The sequence below is a fragment of the Stegostoma tigrinum genome, chromosome 23 (assembly GCF_030684315.1).
Source record: "Stegostoma tigrinum isolate sSteTig4 chromosome 23, sSteTig4.hap1, whole genome shotgun sequence".
Taxonomy (NCBI): domain Eukaryota; kingdom Metazoa; phylum Chordata; class Chondrichthyes; order Orectolobiformes; family Stegostomatidae; genus Stegostoma; species Stegostoma tigrinum.
The window spans coordinates 6,915,874-6,938,044 of NC_081376.1; the positions used below are offsets into that span (position 1 = coordinate 6,915,874).

General features: G+C 38.0%; 1 protein-coding gene across 3 annotated transcripts in view; it reads left to right on the forward strand.

Moving 5' to 3' along the window:
- Positions 1-21,955, forward strand: part of fam234a (family with sequence similarity 234 member A) — a 40,012-nt gene extending 18,057 nt beyond the window's left edge. Inside the window, exons 7-13 of one of the 3 annotated variants that reach the window (XM_048552005.2) lie at positions 1,798-1,948; positions 2,215-2,361; positions 4,195-4,276; positions 5,688-5,837; positions 7,845-7,956; positions 13,539-13,749; positions 20,630-21,955. In XM_048552005.2, the coding sequence (XP_048407962.1) occupies positions 1,798-1,948; positions 2,215-2,361; positions 4,195-4,276; positions 5,688-5,837; positions 7,845-7,956; positions 13,539-13,747 (851 nt within the window). In that variant the 3' untranslated portion in view covers positions 13,748-13,749; positions 20,630-21,955. Of the gene's footprint in view, positions 1-1,797; positions 1,949-2,214; positions 2,362-4,194; positions 4,277-5,687; positions 5,838-7,844; positions 7,957-13,538; positions 19,399-20,629 lie in introns of those variants that run through there. The other 2 variants (XM_048552004.2, XM_048552006.2) reach the window with 2 other exon arrangements.
- Positions 21,956-22,171: the final 216 nt, after the last annotated feature.

The window sequence follows — 22,171 nt, forward strand, 5'->3', positions numbered from 1 at the left end:
AGGAACACGCTTTAAAAATATAGGAATCTCTCATTCGCCTAGACTCTAATGTTTATAGGTCCATGCTGTCCAACCTTTTCACATAAGATAACTCTCTCCTTCCCAGGAACTGATGGTGAACCTTTTGTGAACTGTTTCTAACATATTTACATCATCTTCTTACAGAAGGAAACCAAACTGTGCACAAAACTCCAAATGTGTCTTCAGCAATGTTCTCTATAACTGTGGCAAAACATCTTACTTCTATAAGCTATTCCATCTTAAATAAACAACACTGTTCCAGTTGCTTCTATCCATGTTAATGTTGACCCCAACATCACATATTTGTATTTTTTGCAATAATCTTTGATGTGATGCCTTATCAAATACCTTTTGGAACTCTTAAGTACAGTATAACAACCAGTTCCCTTTTTTCTATGTTACTTCAAAAAAACTTGAATAAAATAGTCAAATATTTTCATGTCACAAAATCATGCTGACTCTGGCTGATTGCATTAAGGTTTCCAAAGTGCCCTGTTATAACCTTAATAATTTCAGCATTTTCCTATCACGGTTGTTTGGCCAAAACAGCTTGCAGTTTCCTGCTTTCTATCTGCCTCCTTGAATAAATGAGTTATTTTTATTACTTCCCAAAGCAGTTGGTTCTTTCCAGAATCGAGGGAATTTTGTCAGATTTAAAGCCAGTGCATTTACTGTTTTACATCCAGTTCTTTTATTACTTGCAACTCAACAAAATCAACTAATTCTCAATCATGATTTTTAATAATAAGTTGTGGGTTCAAACCCATTCCAGAGTACATAATCTCAGATATCATGTCTGCTTCATAGCTCAGAATTTAAAGAAAGGTGTTGACCGAAAGGCCTGGTGAATATGTTCCTTCGACTGCCATCACTAACACTAATGATGTGGCCATTTATGTCACTGTTCTTTGCAGGACGTCACTACTACACAAATGTTAGGCAATAACCATCTCCAAGAAGACAGAATGTAACCATCTCCTCTTGACAATCAGTTCATGATCATTGGTGAATCGACCACTATCAACTTCCTACAATATAGGGTTATGGTTGTTATCACTGAGTAACTGCTTAGAAACTGAAATGAACCAGCTATGTCAGCACAATGCTGTTGCATATAGGTCCAGGTTGGGAAGTCTGAGTTGATCAATCCATCTCCTAACTGCCCAAATCCCCTCCATCATCAAAGTCAGGAGTGTAATGGAATAATCGCCACATGCTTGGATGAGTGGGACTTGAACAACAGTCAACAAGTTCAACACCATCCCAAGCAAAGCAGTCTACATGATCGGAACCCCATTAACCAAATTAAATATTCACTTCCTCCACTATTATTGTGAAGTGGCGGCAGTGTGTACTATTTGCAAGATACACTGCAGCTCTTCAAGGTTCTTTGATAGCACTTTCCAAATCCCCAACTTCTGCCATATATCCTTCTGACTTGGAATAGAATCTTGGTTTCTTCGCAGTCACAGAATCAGCATTCTGGAACGCCTTTCTTAGCAGCTCATTGTTTATGCAAGATTTTAGAGTTTAAAGTGCTTGGCATGAGAAGATAAAAATGTGAAGCAATATTTGGATGGTGATAGGTTTGGCTGAATGGCTTTTTTCTGAGAAATTTATTTGTAATAATATTGATTTTTTTAATTACAGCTCATGTTCTGACTAATTGAAAGAGATGGACGACTTCTCCTTACTCTTCGTCTACTTTTGGTTTCTAAGCAGGTAAAGGTTCAATATGGAAAAAATAGTAAATGGAATTATTTTCCTAAACTACAGGAACCGTGCAAGGAGTGGCACTGAAAGATATTTATTTACAAGCAACTGGAATGTCACTTACAGCAGACAAACTAAACACAGACGTTCTCAGATCAGATTCTGAGTGGGAGAAAAAGACTGATCCAACATCGAAAATGATTCAAGTCCATAAGTACGTTTACCTGTATATTTCTGCAAATAAATGACTACATTATCTTTAAAAATGAAACTTTCAATTTATATCAGCAGTTTGGTTACCTTGGAATTTCTTGGAGAAATTAACATTTATTTGACAAATATCAAAAATCTTGCTTAATGTATTTTCACATTGTACAATTTGGTGGTATTGATAAAACCCATGGGTAGTGTAAAGAACACAAAATGGCCTGATTTGTTAATCTTTTATAATATTTTTCTCTTGTTATTTCTCTCATGCAGTTCCAGAACAGCGAAATATCTTCAGGCAGTCCATGTACAAGGAAAGAATGCTGGAAGACTGTTAATCAGTACAGAGGACAGGGTTGAGCTTTTGGATGGACAAAACCTGCAGACACAGTGGCTCCATAATATATCTCAAATGCAAGGGTTCGTGGTTGTTAAATCTATGGCTGAGGCAGTGCTGCTTCTTTCTCTAGATTTACTAGATACTTAGGGTCAGTAATCTGTTTAAAAATGTACATAGGGCCTACCCACCTTCAAATCATTGGTCTCATTTAAGTGGGCACCATGCACTTCCTGCATACGGTAATTTCATTTCACAATGGAAATAGGAGGAATATGCGATTCAGCCCGTTGAGTCTGCACCACCATTCATCTGGCTAGTTCATGTCTGATCTTATTCCGCAGTCCCATTTTACTGCTCTACTGTTGTGGAATCTATCAATCTCTCTGTTGAATGGGTTCACTGATTGAGAATCCACAGCCTCTGGGATAGAGAATTCCAAAGATTTAGAACATACTTGGTGAAGATATTCTCCAAGTCTCAGCCCTAAATGGCCTGGAACTGTGTCCCAAGGTTCTAGGTCCCACAACTAGGGGTACCATCCTTTCTGACTCTACCCTGTTGATCCCTGTGAGAGTTTTGTACATTTCATTGTATTGTTCAAACATGTGCCTGTAGAATGATGTAATGTGGGCACATATCTGATCCAGATGGGATTGTTTGACAAGACAAAGGGGATGTCCTATATAATTTACCTTCTACCATGTTTCTGGTCACAGGTTTAATTCTTCCATGGGATATGAACATTGCTGGTAAGGCTAGCGTTTGTGGCCCAACACTACTAGCCCTTGCAAATGAAGGTTTAATAGGCTAATTCAGAGGGCTCACCTTTCAAAGATAGTACCCATCTTCCTTCGCACTCTTTTAAAAAAAACTTTTTCTTGAAAAAAACACAACCCGCCTATTCTCACCCACACCAACAGTGTTATGGCAAAGGCAAGGTAACAAGCTCACGTAACCCTTAATTACCTATTTCCATGGACAGCTGATTTTGGCAATCGCCCTCCCTCTAATTTTGGGTGAACTCAAGGGAAGGTGGTGAGCAGAGTACCTAACCTATTGTAATGTTCAGCCTAAAGTTAATTCCAGATTTGATTCATCATATTTACATACCACCAGCTGCCATGGTGCAATCTGAACCCCTGGCCATAGAGCATTGGTTTCAGCTCTGGGTTACTAGTCTGGTGACATATCATCATGCCACCACTTTTGGACCATCCCCCACTTGCCCCTGCAATTTCTTCAAAAAAGGAACAAATAAGCACATCCAAATTGCTAAGTTGCTTTAGTTCACAATGGACGAATGTGCAGAGCAATAATTACAATGAGACATACTCAATATAAGTAAGATTTCTTTTTAAATATGCAAATCTGTTATCCATTACTCTGATGGAGGCTACTATGTTTGATTTGAACAAACTGGTAACATGCTTCTCATGCTGGTGAAAGTTTGACCCTTCAGCGTTCTATTTACAGACTTGCCCGACTGTCCTTTTATTCCTATATTCGTACTTCAATTTATGCCAGTCACCCACTTTTCAGAGGTGAATGGGAGCCTAGCACAGCGGATGGAAGATGTTCACTAATTGCTGAAACTGATAAATAACGCATTCTTGCTTACTGTCTTTGAGAAAGCATCTACTATTAGTTTATTTGAATTTTGGCTATCTTTTGAATGAGCACCTGTTTTTCAAAAATGTGTTAAAATTACGTCTGAAGGTCATGCACTGAAACAAAACCTTTTTCCAAATGTTTTTTGTGGGAAAATAATACAGTTGCTGTTACATATTATTTTTTAATTGAGCTTCCTTGGGTTTACTGAATGAAAATGGATTGGTTTTACTAGAAACAACTTTAATGTGCAGCATTTATTACAAATTATTTTTTAAAAATATACAATGTAACTTTAATTTCAGAGCACCAGTGTCTGGTTACTTCAACGCTGATGATGTTTTTGATTTCCTAATTGAAGATTTCATTGAAAAGAACAGAAAGAAGGTTTGATACCATAAGTACCTCCATAAGGGCTACTTTATTTAGAATTGTCTAAGAAAGTGTCTAAAAATAAACTTTATCCTGTATCGGGAACTCCAAATCGTTTGATATTAATTGACCATACAACGGGTTGGCTGGACAGGTCCTAAGTTTTTCCTTATATTGAAATACATGAATGACGATCAACTGAGCCATAGAGACACAACTCAACATGATTGAGTCATGTTGCCATGGGTTGGAGTAGATGGGGGCTTACTGTCTCTCCTGTCAGAAGAACAAAAATGGATGCTAATAGAATTTTTCCCGTCTAAACTTCATATTTTTCTTCTGAAATGTAAAGGAACCTTTAGCACCCCATTAGAAAACAGCACCTAAGTAAAATGTATAAGTAAGTAATTCAATGTTAATCTTGTTTTAGTCCCCATCTGGTGGTAGTACTGGACAGGTCAAATCCTGTAGTGAAATCTAGTTTGATAGATTATACATTTAATTTTTCCAATGGGTTACTGTGGTGGCTAAATAAAGAACAATACAGCACAGGAACAGGCCTTTCGGTCCTCCAAGCCTGGGTGGCCACATTTTGCCCTTTCATACTAAAACTGTCTTCATTTACAGGATCCGTAATCCTCTATTCCCTTCCTATTTATGTATTCATGTAAATGCTTCTTGAAAGCTGCTGCCACCATCTCTGGCAATACCAGAATGTATTCATAAAGGCTGCCAATGTTCTTTAACAAAAGACCACAAGTTCATTACACAAAAGGGAGAAAAGGCAGTTTAGAAAGAGCTTAGCATAAACAGCAAAATACAATTTCAAACTTTTTCCAAGCAATATCCTTTATATGCACTCAATCCCAATGAAGTGCTCTCCTATCTTAACACTTTAGTTTCTTACTGACACTATCCAATTTTGATGGCCCAGAATGATGACTCCAGTTCCAGTGAAATGGATTCATTTCAGCTTTGGTAGCTTGGAAACCTTTGCATGATCTCTCACAGTTCGGAGACTTCACAATCTAACCTGCCTTTCTGCTGGGTGAATTGAAATCTGATTCTGAACTGAACTATAAAGAAAATAGTCTGTACTTTTAATGTTATAAAAGTTCAACTTTGTAAAAACTTTGTCAATGAATAGGTAGCCTGCTAAGCACAAGTCAAATGCCTTATAGAATCATACAGCACTGAAACAGACCCTTTGGCCTTGCTGGAAATTAGGTATTTAGTTCACTATTCCAAATGACTTTCTGACCACCTAAAATAAAACATTTTCCTCCTAGAACTGAAGCCACAAATGTATTTTGCCTCTTCTTTACAAACCAAATTTCAAATGATGTACAGCTTTATCACAACATAAGACCACTTTCACTCAGATTTGCTGGGAATCATACAAACATGATACTGATTTGTTCTCTAGGTTACTATTGTTGATGGTAAAAATGGAAAGATTCTATGGGAAGAGGATTTAATATGCAGCAAAAACTGCCCCAAACCATCCTCTATCAACACCGTATCGCAAACAGCTTTCCTTTTCTGGGGTGAACTTCCAATACAAGTCAATGGCTCTGTAAGTCAGTTACTTGATAGTAGTAAAAGGAATATTTTTGTGCTGTTTGGATTTTTTACTGAAGGGTGTGTTTTATTAAAGTAAGAAAATAAATTCAAAGACTGATTAAATGAATGCTAATGTGAATGGTATAAATTGACACAACATTTAGTTACCCATAATATTTTCATTCAACCTCTAGATACAAATCTGCTGGTGAAAGATTAAAACTGATGTTTTATAGTTGGCAAATGTAGTATGTTTTTATTCTTGGAATTATTCATAGAGCAATACTGCATCAAGTACTGTCTGACCCTTTAGCAAAAAGTGTTCCTCGTTTAGAGCAGTCCTGAAAAATCGAGACCGAAATAACAAGTCAGCTTTATATTTCTCATTGTAGCACAGCTATTAAGATCAGGATTTATTTCCTTGTGCTATATGTGTTTACCATTGGTAGTACTTTATTTTATTGGATGCATTACTTGTAGAGTTAGTAATACTACCAGGTGCTGATGTGGTGAATAGTATACTATGTGCAATGAACAATTTATAAGTAATGGAACAGAAGAAAAAGAAGGTTCTGCCTATTTATTTGTACATAGGATGTGGGTTTCACCAATCGGGCCATTTATTACCCATCTATAATTACCCTGAAGAAGATGAGGCAACGTCTTGAACCACTGAGGAGCTGGTCCACTCTCAATGCAGTTAGGAATTCTCACCCTCTGACTTGTTCTTGTTGCCATTGTGTTCATATGGCAGGTCAAGTTCAGTTTCTTGTCAATGGTATTGCTGCAGAGTGTTGACAATCAGGTGGAGCTGAGTCAGTGAAGGTGGTGCGAATGAATGGAAAAGATGAGATACTTAGATCCTCTATTGGTATGAATAGTCATTACCTGGTACTTGCCCAGTGTCAATGCCACTTGTCATTTAGCAGCTTAAGCCTGAATGTTGTCCAGGTCTTGCTGCATATGGGGACCTCCTGCTTCTATGCTAAACCTGCCTCTGACCGTCTAATGGCGGGAAGGTCATTGATAAAGCAGCTAATGATGTTTAAACTGGAATACCCACAATCAGATAAGCTCCTAATTTCTTCATAAGCTCAGTCTTCACATTGACAGGGTAAGTAGCTTACATTGCCCTTGTTTAATGATCTTTTGTACTTTTCAGATGCATTTTTTTGTCTACTGATGCTTTATCTCTAGTACTGACACAGAAACCCTACTTGTGTAGATAAGTGCAGCTCCAACACTCTATAAGAAGCTTGACACCATCCAGCACAAAACAGCTCACTTCATTGGCATCATATCCACAAACTTTCACCCCCTCCATCACCGATTCTGAGCAACTGCAGCGTGTACCACTGCACTTCCAAAGTTCTCCAAGCGTACGTGTTTAGGTAGTAGGTACGTGGGAAAACCCCCCTCTCCAAGTTCCCATTTAAGATACTGACCACCCAAATTTGAAAATATGTCATCATTGCTCCAACGTTGCTAGGTCAAAATTCTGAAACTCCATCCTTAATGGAATTGTGGGTCTACCTTGACCAGGTAGACTGCTGTGGTCCATGAAGGCTGCTCACCACGGCCCTCTGAATTTCGGAAGTATAGGCAAAAAGTTAAGCAAATTAATAATATCATATGGCATGGGGAATGAACAAGCCTGCTGTATAATATGAGTGACGTCAAGGCTGTATGACTGTCATCGTGGAGGGGAGCTCCTAAATAAGGCAGTGTACTGCAAGTGCAATGGCACTAGTGTTATTGGAAGAGGGGAGATTTAAGGGTGACCTCGGCATACCAGCTTCTGCTAAGAGTCTGCCTCCAGTCTGCAGCCTGGCTTAAGCCTCAATAGGAAACCTGTCCACCTCCTTTTTCACCCCTACTGCAGGGGGGAATCTGCCAGATCTGTGCTGATGTTTTCCTTCAAATGGGCCAATTGGTCTGACCTCCTGTTTTGAATATTATTATTTTCTCTCAAAATATTTTATGGATACAGTATGTTTTAATCAATTTTTTTATTACTCAGGTGCCAGAAGATTTAACTGAGAATAGACATTATCTCTATATGGTTCATCCATCACATCCATACATAATTCTGGAGCTAAAAAACACTACTGAAAATGTGCTCTCCTTTACCAGTAAGTTGTTTTTCACCATATTGAATAAAATTACTCACTATCGTTCCTTAACAGATACTCAGTACAGTATACTTTGTTTCATTTGACTACTTGAAAAGACCAAGAATAAATTGGATATAAAACTAGTAATCTTTGCTTCATGAAAATGTTAGTGTATGTCTTCAAATGTATAGTGATTTGACAGTTCCCACAAGAACTGCATTGGTTATGGCATAGCTGACATATAACAGACTGAAAGGTTCTGTCCAGTTATCAAAACAATTGAACAGATTCAGCCATAATAGCAGCAGGAGTCCTATCATTGCCTGCAGTGCTTCAAATTAGAGAAGGATAAATCTAGTTCCTGTTCCTGATCTCATTCCATTAATATTTACAGTGAAGATCCACATTACTATCAAATCACAGGGCCTTTATTATTGTCTGAGCAAAGTTGTTTTTAAGAAAAAAAGGATAGTTGAGAACAATAAGTGGTACTGATACAAGTCAGCATATGAAACCTAGTTCATATAAATGTTACCCTTTACCTTACAGAACCACTTCACTCAAATGAGAGAAGTTATAACTCCAGCTAAGACATCTCCGTTCCTCAAAATATTTTGTTTCCCCATACTACCTGTTTAAAATTTGTCCTTAAGTGACCATCTCTGTTCTGGCACAAACAGGCATTGTCCCATATGAAACAATGAGTCTAAATCTATCCATTTGCCTTAAACAAAAATGGAAATTGCTGGAGGATCTCAGCAGGTTTGACAGCACTTGGGGAGAGATAGCAGAACTAACATTTTCAGAACTGGAGTTCTGAAGAAGGATCACTAGATTTGAAATACTGATGCTGCTAGATCTGCTGAGTTCTTGCAGCAATTTCTGTTTTTGTTTCAAATTTACTGCATCTGTATTTATTTGTTTCAATATTCTTTTACCTTCCTGCTTATGAGCTTCATTTCTGTCTTATTGTTTCTTGGCAACTGTGAACAGGTTCACAACCAGTTCCCAGACAAGGTTTCTCAATTTGTTATGATTCCAGACTGCACACAGCAAATTGTGAAGCTCCTGAGCAAGGAGACCGGAATTCACTCCCCTTCTTTCTTTATTTGCTCCCCCTCCTTTATTCATTCACCCCCTTGATTGCTTTTAACAAGGTTAATTTGAAAAGGGACCCATCCCTCAGGATACCTTTCTCCCAAATCAACAAAGTTATGTTTTAAAAGAAATCATTTTAACCAGACTTGCTTAAGGTAACAAAAGAGTGAGTTTATTAGTTACTGAACAGAGGAAAAAATAAAAAGATAACACACATACAGACAGACTATGAATAAAAAGTGAGTCCACAGAAAAGAAAAGTGAGAAAAAATATACAGAAAAAAGTGGGTCTCTGAGTTGGTGAAGAGTAGATAGTAGTGTTGGGGTGAAATGATGAAGTGAGTCACTCAACACGCAGGTCTAGCATCAGTTTATTGTTTTATATGATAAGGAAAGAGCCTCTGACCAGTCCAAAGTTTTCTGCACTGAACAAAAGGAAACATACATTTTTTTATACACTTGCTTTTCTCCTGCCTTTGGCTGTTACAAACCAATTGTATTTTTAATTGATTACTTACACATCCAACCAAGTTAATCATGTGACTTTGAGATAAGTGCATCGATAACTTTCAGCTGATCATGATGTTTTTCAGACTCCTTTATCAATTGTCATTGGGCCTGCACAATACATTTTATTCAACCACATTCCAGGCTTTAGCTCCCTCATTGATAAAAGGGAGTCTCTTCAGTCTACCTTAGACTGAACTTTCACAGGAATGCAATTATCTCCCAAAATAGCTTTATGTTTAAAACTCCGTTTTCATGTTTGATAGGTAGCTATACTTTTGAGATGACTCCTGTTACCAAATCACCCATTATTTACACAAGCATAGTACATGATGCTGACCTGGCTGGGTCAGACCTGGCTCCCAGAGTGAACAGAATCCCTGATTCGTGCCATTAACCTAGTCCAATCAGGGAACTCATTCTATTATGTCTATTTGGCTGACCTCATTCCAATAGCTATAACTTCGTTATATTACTTTGCCATAGGATTTAATACATGGCTATGCTTTGGTACTTCACACTTCACAGGTTACTTGATTGTAGGTCTCTATGCAAGCATCTCAATTTGTATTTGTATAACATGTGCTGTTATGTGTTATCTTTGTCTCAGTACCTTGGATTTACTGTCTTTATGAAAGCATGTAATTACTCCAACTTATAGTTGTGTGTGTATATAGACTGTGCAACTTCCTGTTTCACCTAAATTCTTCCTCAGTTATTTAATGTCAGTTGAGAACCATTTAGTTGTCCGTCTGGTGACTTGCTCGCTGAGCTCATAAGTTTGCTCACAGACATTTCAACACCATATTGGGTAAAATCATCAATGTGCCTCTGGTGAAGCATCGGTGTTCTGTCCCGTTTACTATTTGTGTATCTCGGTTTACTGGGGTGGGTGGCATCACTTTTGGATTTCCTTCTTCGTGGTTGGTTTATGGGGTCCAGTTCTACATGTTTGTTAATGGAGTTCTTGGTTTGAGTGCCAGGCCACCAGAAATTCTCATGCGTGTCTTTGCTTGGCTTGTCCTAGGATGGCTACATTGTCTCAGTCAAGTTGGTGACCGTCCTTGTCAGTGTGTATTGAAATGAGTGCTAGTTGGCCATGTTGCTTGGTTGCTAGTTGGTACTTGTAAATCCTGATGGCTGGTTTCCTTCTTGTTTGCCGTATGTAATGTTTTTGGCAGTCTTTGCACGTGTCTTGTAAATAATGTTGGTTCTGTTAGTTGTGGTTGTCGGATCCTTGATGCTCGTCAGTAGCTAGCCTAGTGTAGTTGTCAGTTTGTGGGCTACTGTGATTCCTAGGGGGCAGAGTAAACTGGTAGTCGTTTCACATATGTCCTTAATCTATGGTAGGGTGACTTGTGTCTCTGGACGTGTTGTGCCTACCTGTTGTGTAGGTACCGGTGAACTATGCTTTTCAGGACACTAGTCATCCTACCATACATTAAGGGCATATCTGAAATGACCACCAGATTATTACACCCCCTAGGAATCATAGTAGCCTACAAACCGACAGCTATGCTATGATAGCTACTGACGAGAGTAAAGGATCTGATAGCCACAACTAACAGAACCAACATTATTTACAAGATATCATGCAAAGACTGCCAAAACCATTACATAGGGCAAACCAGAAGGAAACTAGCCATCGGGATTCAAGAGCACCGATGAGCTACCAAGAGACGTGACTAACTATCACTCATTTCAATACACTTGGACAAAGAAGGACACAATTTGACTGGGACAATGTAGCCATCCTAGGACAAGCCAAGCAAAGACATGCACGAGAATTCTTTGAGGCCTGGCACTCAAACTGAAACTCCATTAACAAGCATGTAGAGCTAGACCCCATATACTAACTGCTAAGAAACAAATCTGAAAGTGATGCCACCCACCCCAGCAAACTGAAACACATAAAAAGCAAACCGGCAGAACACCAACACTTTACTGGAGGCAGACTGATGATGTTACCTAGTATGGTGTCAAAATGTCTGTGAACAAAATTCCCAGCTCAGCGAGCAAGTCAACAACTGCAACAACTTCTCGAGCCACAAATCTTCTCAAAAACCTTGCATGACTTAGTCATTTTATGCGACTTCAATCCTGGGCAGACCTGACAGTAGAATATTGTGGCCATTCGGATGGTTATGGTTGTGTGGACGTTGGTACTGCAGGTTGATTGAAAGTTATTTGCCTTGGTTTTGTTTTGACAGTGGCTGGCTGATGTTATTTTCTTTCCAGCAGTGCACTGGTGTTTAATGGCTGTCCTCTAAACTGTGACCTTGATAGAACAGTAGCCAGGCTACTGTTCCACACAAAGTTCCACACAACGCAACATTGACTTCCACTTCCGGAAGTTACTGCTGCACACGGACCTTGGAGGCCGGTTCAGAAGAAAAAGAAATTACTGGCTCCACTGGGCATGTCATTCTATGGGTCTACACAGAACTCTGTCAGTTGGGCAGTGAATTTTATATCCAAAGTCATCATTTTGGCTTTATAACTTTAAAAAAAAGACTCCTAATTACACGTAGAATATGTCCAGAAATGTTTCAACATTCTGAAACCGTGTCATGACAACAGTTTGTCTTGTTCACCTTGTCAATGCACTTAAACAAAAAACTTTTATACATCAATGCGTTTGACTGTCAGAATCCTCTTTCCAACTATGAATAACTTGCTTCTACCTATCTCTGTAGGCCAGATGTGTGGCGGCGAATATCAGATTGCCAATTACTGCATCTTTTCTAATGCCCTTCTTAATATTGTATCCATGAAGGCAAAGGATTGTACAAATAATTGTTATTCTGTTCGGGTTCAATATCACATTTTGTGTCTTGTACTTTATTTCATGATCAATGCAACTTAAGAACCTGTTTGCCTGTTAATCATAGATGTTTCAACAAATCACTTCTCGCTTTTTGATAATTAGATTTTTTGACATCCTCTGTGAACCTCCTGTATCTTCACCAGCTATCATAGAGCTCAGCAATCTTACTACTTCCATTTCAGTTACTCTAACATCAGATTTCTGTTAGCTCAATTGAAACCCGTTTGGTGCATTTTCTTTTCGCTGTGGGACTTGATATTTGATTATTGAATTGCACCTGCCAATTGTAAAACTCTCCTTATTGATGAAATTGTGAACTAGCAGGAACAGTATTGAAAACTTCTCATTTAAAAGAAGGCCCCGATTGAATTTTCTGACTAACAATGATTATGTTGCATTCACCTGATGTTCATGAAATTTGCCAGTGCGAGGACTGGACCAACATAAATTCTAATTATCATACATGAATATTATTCAATCCTTGTTAGTGGATGTGACATGTATTTCCATTCAGGCTGTGAATTGTCCATCATCAGCATAGCCCAACGTCCTTGAAAGTGAATTTATGGGAATTCTTGAACAGAAAGTGGAACAGATTTCAGTATACACAGTTTTAGTCTACATGCCCCCCCTTGCCACCACCCTCTCCCAAAAACATGCTTCTTTATCTTATCATTTTTTCCCAACTTCATTTCTCTCACCACTCTTCTCTCAGTTGCAATGTATCGTCATTACACAGCCCAAATCCTTAAAGATTGTTGAAATAACCATTACAAAGAGCGAGAGTTACTTTGTTTTGCCATAACCCTGGTCTGCAGAAATGTCGAGGGTAGTTCCAACCTTGAGACATCTAGAGGGCAATATTGTAAAATGATATCTGCACTTTTCCTGAAGACTGGTGATGTTAAAATGACCTTCATACCTTCTGTCAGCCACATTCTGCCGGTAATACACCATAGAAATAGTCCTTAACAATCTATTTTTAAGTTGAGTGAATCTCAACGCCTAAAATAGGACAAAAAGGTGGAGAAATGTATGAATTTAAAGCGAATGTAATTATCACCTGTCTGCTATTGACAGCCTTTACTGGATTGTCATTTTGATGGCGTGGAATTATTATTAATGTTCCTGACAGAAAAATAAAACGGTATCATATGTTTTGTTTCAGCAGCCTTATTTGAACGTAGCAGACATGCTTGCAATGTACTGCTGTTAGGGCAGCCTGTAGGAAGCAGACAAGGACCATTGACAGTTATCAAACAAAAGCTCAAAGAAGCCATCTCTTTAAGCACAGTCAGACGTCTGAACAAGGGGCACGATGTCTTCAGTGATGCTGAAATTAAGGAATACTTCTACAGAATACGATACAGCAACTAATGGTAAATAGAAAACAAATCAATGAAGGAACGCCCTGCTGTCTTTATTGCTAGATATATTTATGTACATGAACTTTTTGTTCTATTTCTTGCTGGCAAAAAAAAAATTGCCTGCAAAATAGTTTGTACTTTTAAGATCATTCGTGATGAAGCCTTTTGGTTTCAGAGTTTCATCTGATATTTAGCTTTCAAATGGCGAAAGTCAAAATTAAATCCTAGAACACGGTAGTAATTTGTAAACAGTTAGGATAACTGTAACAACAGTGCTCGCTGCCATGTTTCATTAGCCTATTTTTTAAAAATTATTTTGATGGGATGTGCACATTATGACAAGGCCATCCTTGAGTATCCTTGACTTGAATGGCTTGCTCAGGCATTTAAAAAAGCAGTGAAGTACATGACTATTGCCCTGATGTCACCAAAAGAAAGGCCATTAGGTGGATGCAGTGGTGTGGTGGTAATGACACTTGACCAGTAATCCCAGTTTAGTGTTCTGAGGACTTAGGTCCAAATCCCTGTAGATGGTGAAATTTGGATGCAGTGAAAATCTGACAAAACAGCTATCCTAGTAGTGGCCATGTAACCAATGTCGATCGCTGTAAAAACCCATGTGGCCCTTTAGGAGTGGAAATCTGCAGCTATTACGTACGTGTGACTCCAGATCCATTACAATATGGTTCATTCTTAATTTCCCTAGGGTCCATTAGGCATGGGCAATAAATGCTGGGCCTAGCCAGTGATGCCCATGTCCCATGGATGAATAAAGATTGTTTTTCTGGAAATCAATTATTGCTAAAAATGTTCATGTAATAATTAGCATAAATTTAAGGAATAATGACCATCTCTGACAATAGTGCAACTTTCAGCTGACTAGTTTCTTTCTCATACTCTTACATCTGTTTAGAAATATAGGCACCACTTACGATACTGGAAACTGAGTGCAGTCTTTTTATTAGTACATCAGCAAGACTGTGGACATTTTTTGTCTGCACTAGGATCAGTGAATGATATTCCTCTAATGAAGAAGGAAGCTTAAGTCAATCTGAAATGTATCTGTGATTGGAACAACATTAAAGAAAGCCTGAGTACTGCCCTCCTAAGAATTAATATGTTACTCATTAAGGGACTGCCAAATTACATGTATCCATTCCAATGCATTCCCCATCACTGTGTTGGACAGGCCCCTCGTCTGTGTCCAGCCTATTTCCTGACTTTCTGCTCTCACCTCTTCCTCTCCTTCCTACACCAATGTCAGGTTTCCCCTTGTCTTCAATTCCAATCACATCAGCTGTTGAATCAAAAAAAATCAGCCTCTGTTATTTTTGCTACCTCCAGGGGCACAATGGTCCACAATCAAGGCACTTGCCTTGCAGTCACAGGAAGTACAAAGCCTTTTTTTTACATCTTCTCTCTATCTAATGCCCCAAACCCTCCTTCTGGGGGAAGTAGCAACTTACTTGTTTCTTTCAGTTCAGACAACTGTGTTTGCTCCTGCCACTGTAAACTGCATTGTGAGAAGCAATCTCAGACTGCACTGACCACTTTGCAGAGCACTCGATCCATAAACATGATCCTGAGCTTCCATAAATGAATGCTTACCATTTAATTCACCACTTGTTCCATCTGAATTTGTCCTTGGCCTGCTGCAGTGGTCCAGTGGAACTTGGTAGAACCTCAAGGAACAGCGTCTCATTTTTTGTTTAGGAATTTCTGCACTCAGCATTGAGTTCTGCAATTTCAGACCATGAACTTTATTCTTCTGCCATGTGTCAACGTGAATTTTGTTTTATGTTATTGATTTCAAACAGGGCATTATTCCGGCAATTAAACTCACTTTGGACAATTTCTTTTGTTAGATTCACTATCATTCCCTGTGCCTTTTGCTGCACCGCATCTTTGTCATTTAATCTCTGTCACCCTCTTCGTCAGTCCTTCCCTTTTGATCTTCTGTCTCCTTCCCTCCTTTCAATGGCCCAAAACCCATCACGATTCTACCTGCTGTCAGTTCTGAAGAATGCTGCTATTCAACTTAAAGCATTAACTCTATTTCTCTATCTTGTGTTTGCTTCTCACAACGCAGTTGTGAGATGCTGCTGGACCTGCCAAATATTTCCAGCATTTACTGATCTTATTTATAATTTCTAGTGTTTCTTTGTTTCTTGTTTGATCTCTATATTTGAATTATACCAAGCATAATGGATTAAACAAATAAATATGTTGGCATTATTTTTTGGTAGCTAATACAAAGATGGATTAGGTTAGCTATACTTTGTTCACTGCTTCCATATATTCCCACTGCTAGACTGCTCAAAAAATGAATTAATTGAGTGTAAATTAGCAGGCTAGAGGGGGAAGCAAAAATGCAGGCAAGTGGAGGTCCCATTGAGTTGAGCTTAATTCTGTTTCTTGCATGACAAGTGGCAGAATTCAGCTGTGGACCATAGGAGACACTACCTGATGTTAAGAAAATATTGGGAGTTGGGAAAGGGAGGTGAGAATTAGACCAACAGTCTGCAGGAGAAAGGAAGAGATTGTGGGTCAAACAATGAGGGAGAAGAGTCCTTAAATTGAGACTTGTGGGTTACAGGTCAGTGGAGGCCAGCACATGACAGCAGCAAGGGAAAATCGTAATTGAAAGGTTCTTTTGAGGCACTCTCTTGACTGCTTTGTAGTGTTCAATAAAGGACTGAACTGTTGAGTCAGATATTTTGATCTACAGTTAGCTGTATTCTTTTTAACTCAAGCAACCTTGATCAGCAAAAACTTTACTAAATTAACCCAATTTTGCAGTGGAACTCTGATTTAAGTAATAGAGTTCTCGACTCTCCAAGACCGCTCAGAACTGACAGCTGTAGAAGCAACATAGGATACATAGGCAGCAGGTTGAAATCACAACTTGCAATTTCCCAATTTTGATACTGCCCTCTCTGAAGCTGGTAGCTGGTATATAAAGGAATGCTTTTTATTAAATCTAACTTTTTCCTTTTGGCTGTTGTAACTGAAGCATAACAAAGCCCTTGTGCTAACTAGAGAATATTTAAATGTTCATTACCACATTACAATTTGGTCTTGCAATATAGAAGTATGAATGTAAAATGGATGAAGCTTCAAAGTCTAGTTGTTTTTTGCATTGGGAAGAGTAGACTCTGTATGAATACTTCAAATAAAGGCCATGTTTCATGGAGCCATACCATAATATTTGCCACATGCTAACTTTGACCCATTAACCAGAATCTTGCTCGAAATAATTTAGTAAAACATGCTGTTAAACTAAAATGTTACAATTTTTCTTGTATGGTAAATATTTATGGTCAGTTTGAATTAACTAAAACTGTACAATGTGACTGATTTTTAAAAAAAATAATAAATTTAACCAACCTAAATTTGAAAAATACTTAAAAATGCAAGTTGATGTAAATGCTCCATACTTCCAATTTTCTTTTGCATTTTTTCCAATGTGAGTATTTTCTCACAATAAACAAACATTAATTATTTTCAGAGTTAATCTTCTCAAGTACTCATTAATTTTGTTCAAAAGAATATAATTGCTGTTTTTAGCTGGTTGATGAGCACTGTGCGCCTTATTCTGAATCTAATAATGTACATAGGGCACTGATTAAAATTAAACTTTCTACAACACAAAATACATTAGTTGAGTACTGTGTTAGTGGTAAAATTCTTACAAAAAATAGCTGAAGAATTAAGTACATTACCATATCTGACAAGTGTTCGAGCGATGGAGAGGTAAATTAGCTAATAAGCTCCTTGGCTGATTCCTGAGGTTTTTGTACCTTTTGGTTATGGTAGTCTCAGCTTTGCATTTGAGGTGTTATTATAGAAAATATTCTTAACAGCCTTCAGAGATTTGGTCAGTGGTATCAAACACAGTTCTAAGACAATGGAATGGTAATCTGTAATACATAAGTGCAATGTATATTGGACAAACTGGATTAAATAAGAAACTACTGAAGTAATTTAAGTAACAAATTGCTAATTAGATTAAATAAATTAATTATAGTGAATAGAACTCACTGAAGTCTCAGAAGCAGTGGGCTGTAGGTTGTTGGCCTTGATACAGTAGTTGTGCTTTTGGCTCTTAGCCTGAAAGTGGTAGGTTCAAGTACTGTTGCAGAGGTGAGAGCATATTCACTCATGCTGTGATACTTCAGTGTGGTGTCACAGGAATCTGCACTGACATTTCAGCTTTTTGGATGACTGGTAAATGCAAAACCCTGTCTGTTCTCTCAAGCTATGGTTCAATATTCTATAGCAGTCCTCAAAGAAGAGCTGGGGATCTCTTTCCAGTATGTTAATTAATATATATCTTTCAACCAACAGAAATCGAAAATGCTGTGAATACTCAGTAGGCCAGACAGCATCTATACAGAGGGAAGCTAAGTTAATGTTTCAGGTTGATAACCCTTCTTTGGATTCTGATTCAGGTGAAAGTTTGACATAAAATATTAACTTAGTTTCTGTCTCCACAGATGCCAAAACTGGTGACCATATTAGCATTTGCTGCTTTTTATTTCTGACCTCTGGCTTTTGCAGTGTTTTCGTTTGTACAGCTTAAGATAGTCTGATGATATGTTTATGGGCTGTTTGGTATTTGAGGGAAGTTGCTGCATGAAAATTTTACTTTATATGCCCTTCGTAATGACGGTAAATCACGTTTCTAAAATACACCATTGGCTATAAAGCACTTTAGGCTGTCCTGAGATTGTAAAAGGTGCTAAAGAAATGCAATTTTTTTTCTTTGGAGTGAGGAACAGAATTGAAATATATGTTGGAAGAAAGGGGAGGTTATTTTTGAGATCTCTGAAGAGTGAAGTGTTTCTGAACTTTATGGTAATGATTTTATGTCAATAAATTTGTTACTTTAAGTTTAGAATGTTAGTTGTTTTCAAACAGAAACCAAGGACAAGAGTGTGAAATGCTTAATGTAGTTGAATACTGAGCTTTACACAATCTATTATGTATGAAAATTACATTTTGATAGAACAGTATTTATCTTTACAAGATTGATAGAAATTGCTAAAGTTAGGAATTCTAAATATTTCATTTGGACATTTACCTCACTAAATGAAGCTTGCAAACGCAACATGAAGTACTATCAATTAAACCTGATAGTAAAGCAGAAAAATATCAATACGTAAGAAAATAAAGATAACAAACCAATTGTTTGAAATTGTAAATGACGTGCCAAAAATAATTTCCTATTCTATTCTTCATAGGGGAATTTATGTGTTTAAACGGTATCAATTGCTTTTGCAGTTTAACTGTATAAACTTCTTGGTTTCTTGTTTGCTTTTCAATGTATGTAAAAATACGACTCTGATTTTAACGTGAAGTAATTTGTTTGTTATCTGTACATTAAACCATTAAGTCAATTGTGAAATGATGTGCTGACTTTTCAGGTGCCTTGCATTTATAAGATCATGCATTTACATATATAAGTCGTTTGTCCTTTTCTTGTTCTGTACACTGTTTTCCAACATTTCCAATGAAGCTTTTGTTCAAAACTTGATTGCAGTAGGAAGTGCTTTAAGTGGTTGTCATGTGACTTATAAAGACTTCTGTTTCATCCTTCAGAATAGTCTGTTGTTTGCTGATGTGACCATGAAAAGATTAAAAATATGCTTTGTGTTGTGATCTAGTGGATTTGTCTGAATTTGACCTGAGTGCGTAAATAGCTAGATTTAAATGGTTCTTTTACACACAAACCAGTCAACAGTTTGTGACTGTGTATGTATACTATGTAAGCAAACTCAGATTAATAAAAACATCCATATTTATGTATTATCCAAAATTTAGTTAGAGTAATACCAAAAACAAGAAACTATGGAAACATAAAGTAGAATAGCTTTGTTACTTTGACAGTATCTTCCAAATCCATGACCTCTACTACCTATAAAGACAAGGGCAGTTAGCTGATGCCTGGAATACCATGACCTACAGGTTTCCCATGAGGCCATATAGCATCTCGACTTCGAAATAATATATCACCATTCCTTCACTTACAATGGTCAAAATCTCGGAATTCCCTAAGCATTCTGGGTTTGGCAACACCCCAATGACTGTAGTAGTTCAAGAAGGCAGCTTACCACCATCTTCTTAAAGGCAGTTAGGAATGAGCAATAAATGCTGGCCTAGCCAGTGATGCTATGACCCTTGACTGATTTATAAAACACATTATCCATAGAGATACAAGGGAAGAACAAGAGATTGAGAACATATGAATAATTCTTTTAAAGAACTTGGACAGGTAAAGTTGCCTTCTGTACTGTATGACATTTTTTCACAGTTCTTAACACAGAGTTCTATCTTTTATGTAATTTCCACAAAGATGCTATACAAATTGCTGTCTTGTGGGCTAAAAGGCCCCTAAGGTTTTGGAGTAGATCTGTAGCTCGGGTTGTGGGTGTTGAGGTTGGTTGGCTCACCGAGCTGATTTGTTGTTCTGTAGACGTTTCGTTACCGTGCTTGGTATCGTCCACAGTGCAGCCTCTGATGAAGCGGTGATGTGTTTTCCCGCCTGGTTTTTAAACTCTGGGGTCCGTTGCAATGTGAGACAAGCATGAGAATTCCTGGAAGCATGGCATTCCACAAAGCAGGCCATTAATAAACACATTGAACTCGACCGCATATACATTCCACTACGGAGGAAACCCAGAAGTGAGGCAATCCATTGCAGTGGACCCCAGAGTTTAAAAGCTAAGTGAAAAAACATACTGATGCTTCATCAGAGGCTTCACTGAGGATGTTACCAAGCACAGTAACGAAACGTCTGCAGAGCAACAAACCAGCTCGGCGAGCCAACCAACCTCAGCTAAAAGGCTTATAATACACATCATGGAAAAGAGATTCTTTTGTAATCTTTCAGTGAGGAATTAAATATACACAGCCAGACCTACATGTTCCACAACTAATTAAGAAACTCAAGAAGGACATTTGAATGAGGATCTCTGCCCGAAACATCAGCCTTCGTGCTCCTCTGATGCTGCTTGGCCTGCTGTGTTCATCCAGCTCCACACTTGTTACCAAGGATGTTTGAGATGGTTTTCAGAATGTGACACATGCTGTATAATACCCAAGGATTGGAGGACAGTTGTACTGTTCCAGATGGAGAAAAATGGACTGGAGAACTGGTTATTTAACCAAAAGTACTGACAATAATATTTACGTATGCCCTGTAGATAACATTAATAAAACCTATTGGGCCAAGTTATTTCTCAGAAGAAGGTTTTAGCACCATTAGTTCAAGGGATGGTGATAACTGGCCCCATAGTTATAACCATAACAGACCAAAGTTGTTGTTTCCTCTGTTAGGAGAGGCAATTAATTATGTAGCATTCTGCACCAATTGTGGGGCAGGCAGGTCTCCCACATCTACCACAGCAAGTGTGACAATTGAACCCTCATCATTGGTGTCATTCCACATCATATTTTGATCATTTAAACAACTGAGCTAACCAACCTCACGGATAATAGGGACTACTTTAAACATTAGCAGAAAACAGTGCTCAAATTTGCATTGGTTAGGTTTCAGTTCTGCTAAAATTCAAGTGCATAATGAATTATTATCATCAGAATGAATAATTGTAACCATTAGGTAGAAGTTCACCTTCAGTACTGATGTAAAATAAGCCTGAGACCCAGACGCTGCTCCACATATTTAATTCCAGTGGTGGCAATTGATCAGATCCTTAGTAAATTTAATATTTATACATTTGATATGGAGGGGCTGGAGTTAACAAGGTCAGATATCACATAATACCAGGTTATAGTCCAGCAGGCCTATTTGAAAACAAGCTTTTGTAGCCTCGATCCTCCTCCAGGTGTTAATGAGAGAGTAGTATCAAACGCAGAATTTATAAGTAAAAGACCAAAGGATCACAACATTGATGAGGATGTACTGAACAAACTTGAGAAGCTGCTGAATCTTTAATCAGTTAGAAGGTTTTCATTGATTAATATGTGTATGTAAATCCACGAATTCCTTTCAAGTCACAGTCCTGCAAGAACTAAAGGTTTTATCGGTGTAAAGAAGAGGTGACATTTTAGGTCAGACAATGCATGTTAGGTGTGAGGCCTTGTTTGGAATCTGTTTGTGTTTTAGTTTGGAGTCGGGTTAGTTTTTTTTTAAAGTAGGAATTTATAAAACGCTATATTGACTGACTGTTTATAAATTGTGTGCTTTTGAACAAAATAAAATGTATCAGCAAATACAAATTTAGTCCTCTGTGTGTGTGTGTTGGCGAGGGGAGGAATGGGGTGATGGCAACACCATCTGTGCTCTCAAGACCAATCACAGTATTGTCATCGAATCAGCAGACAAAGTCATGCAGAATAGAACGTACACCAATAGCTGAACAGCCAAGAACATGACAGATGACTATCTGCCAATCTGATCAGAGAACACACC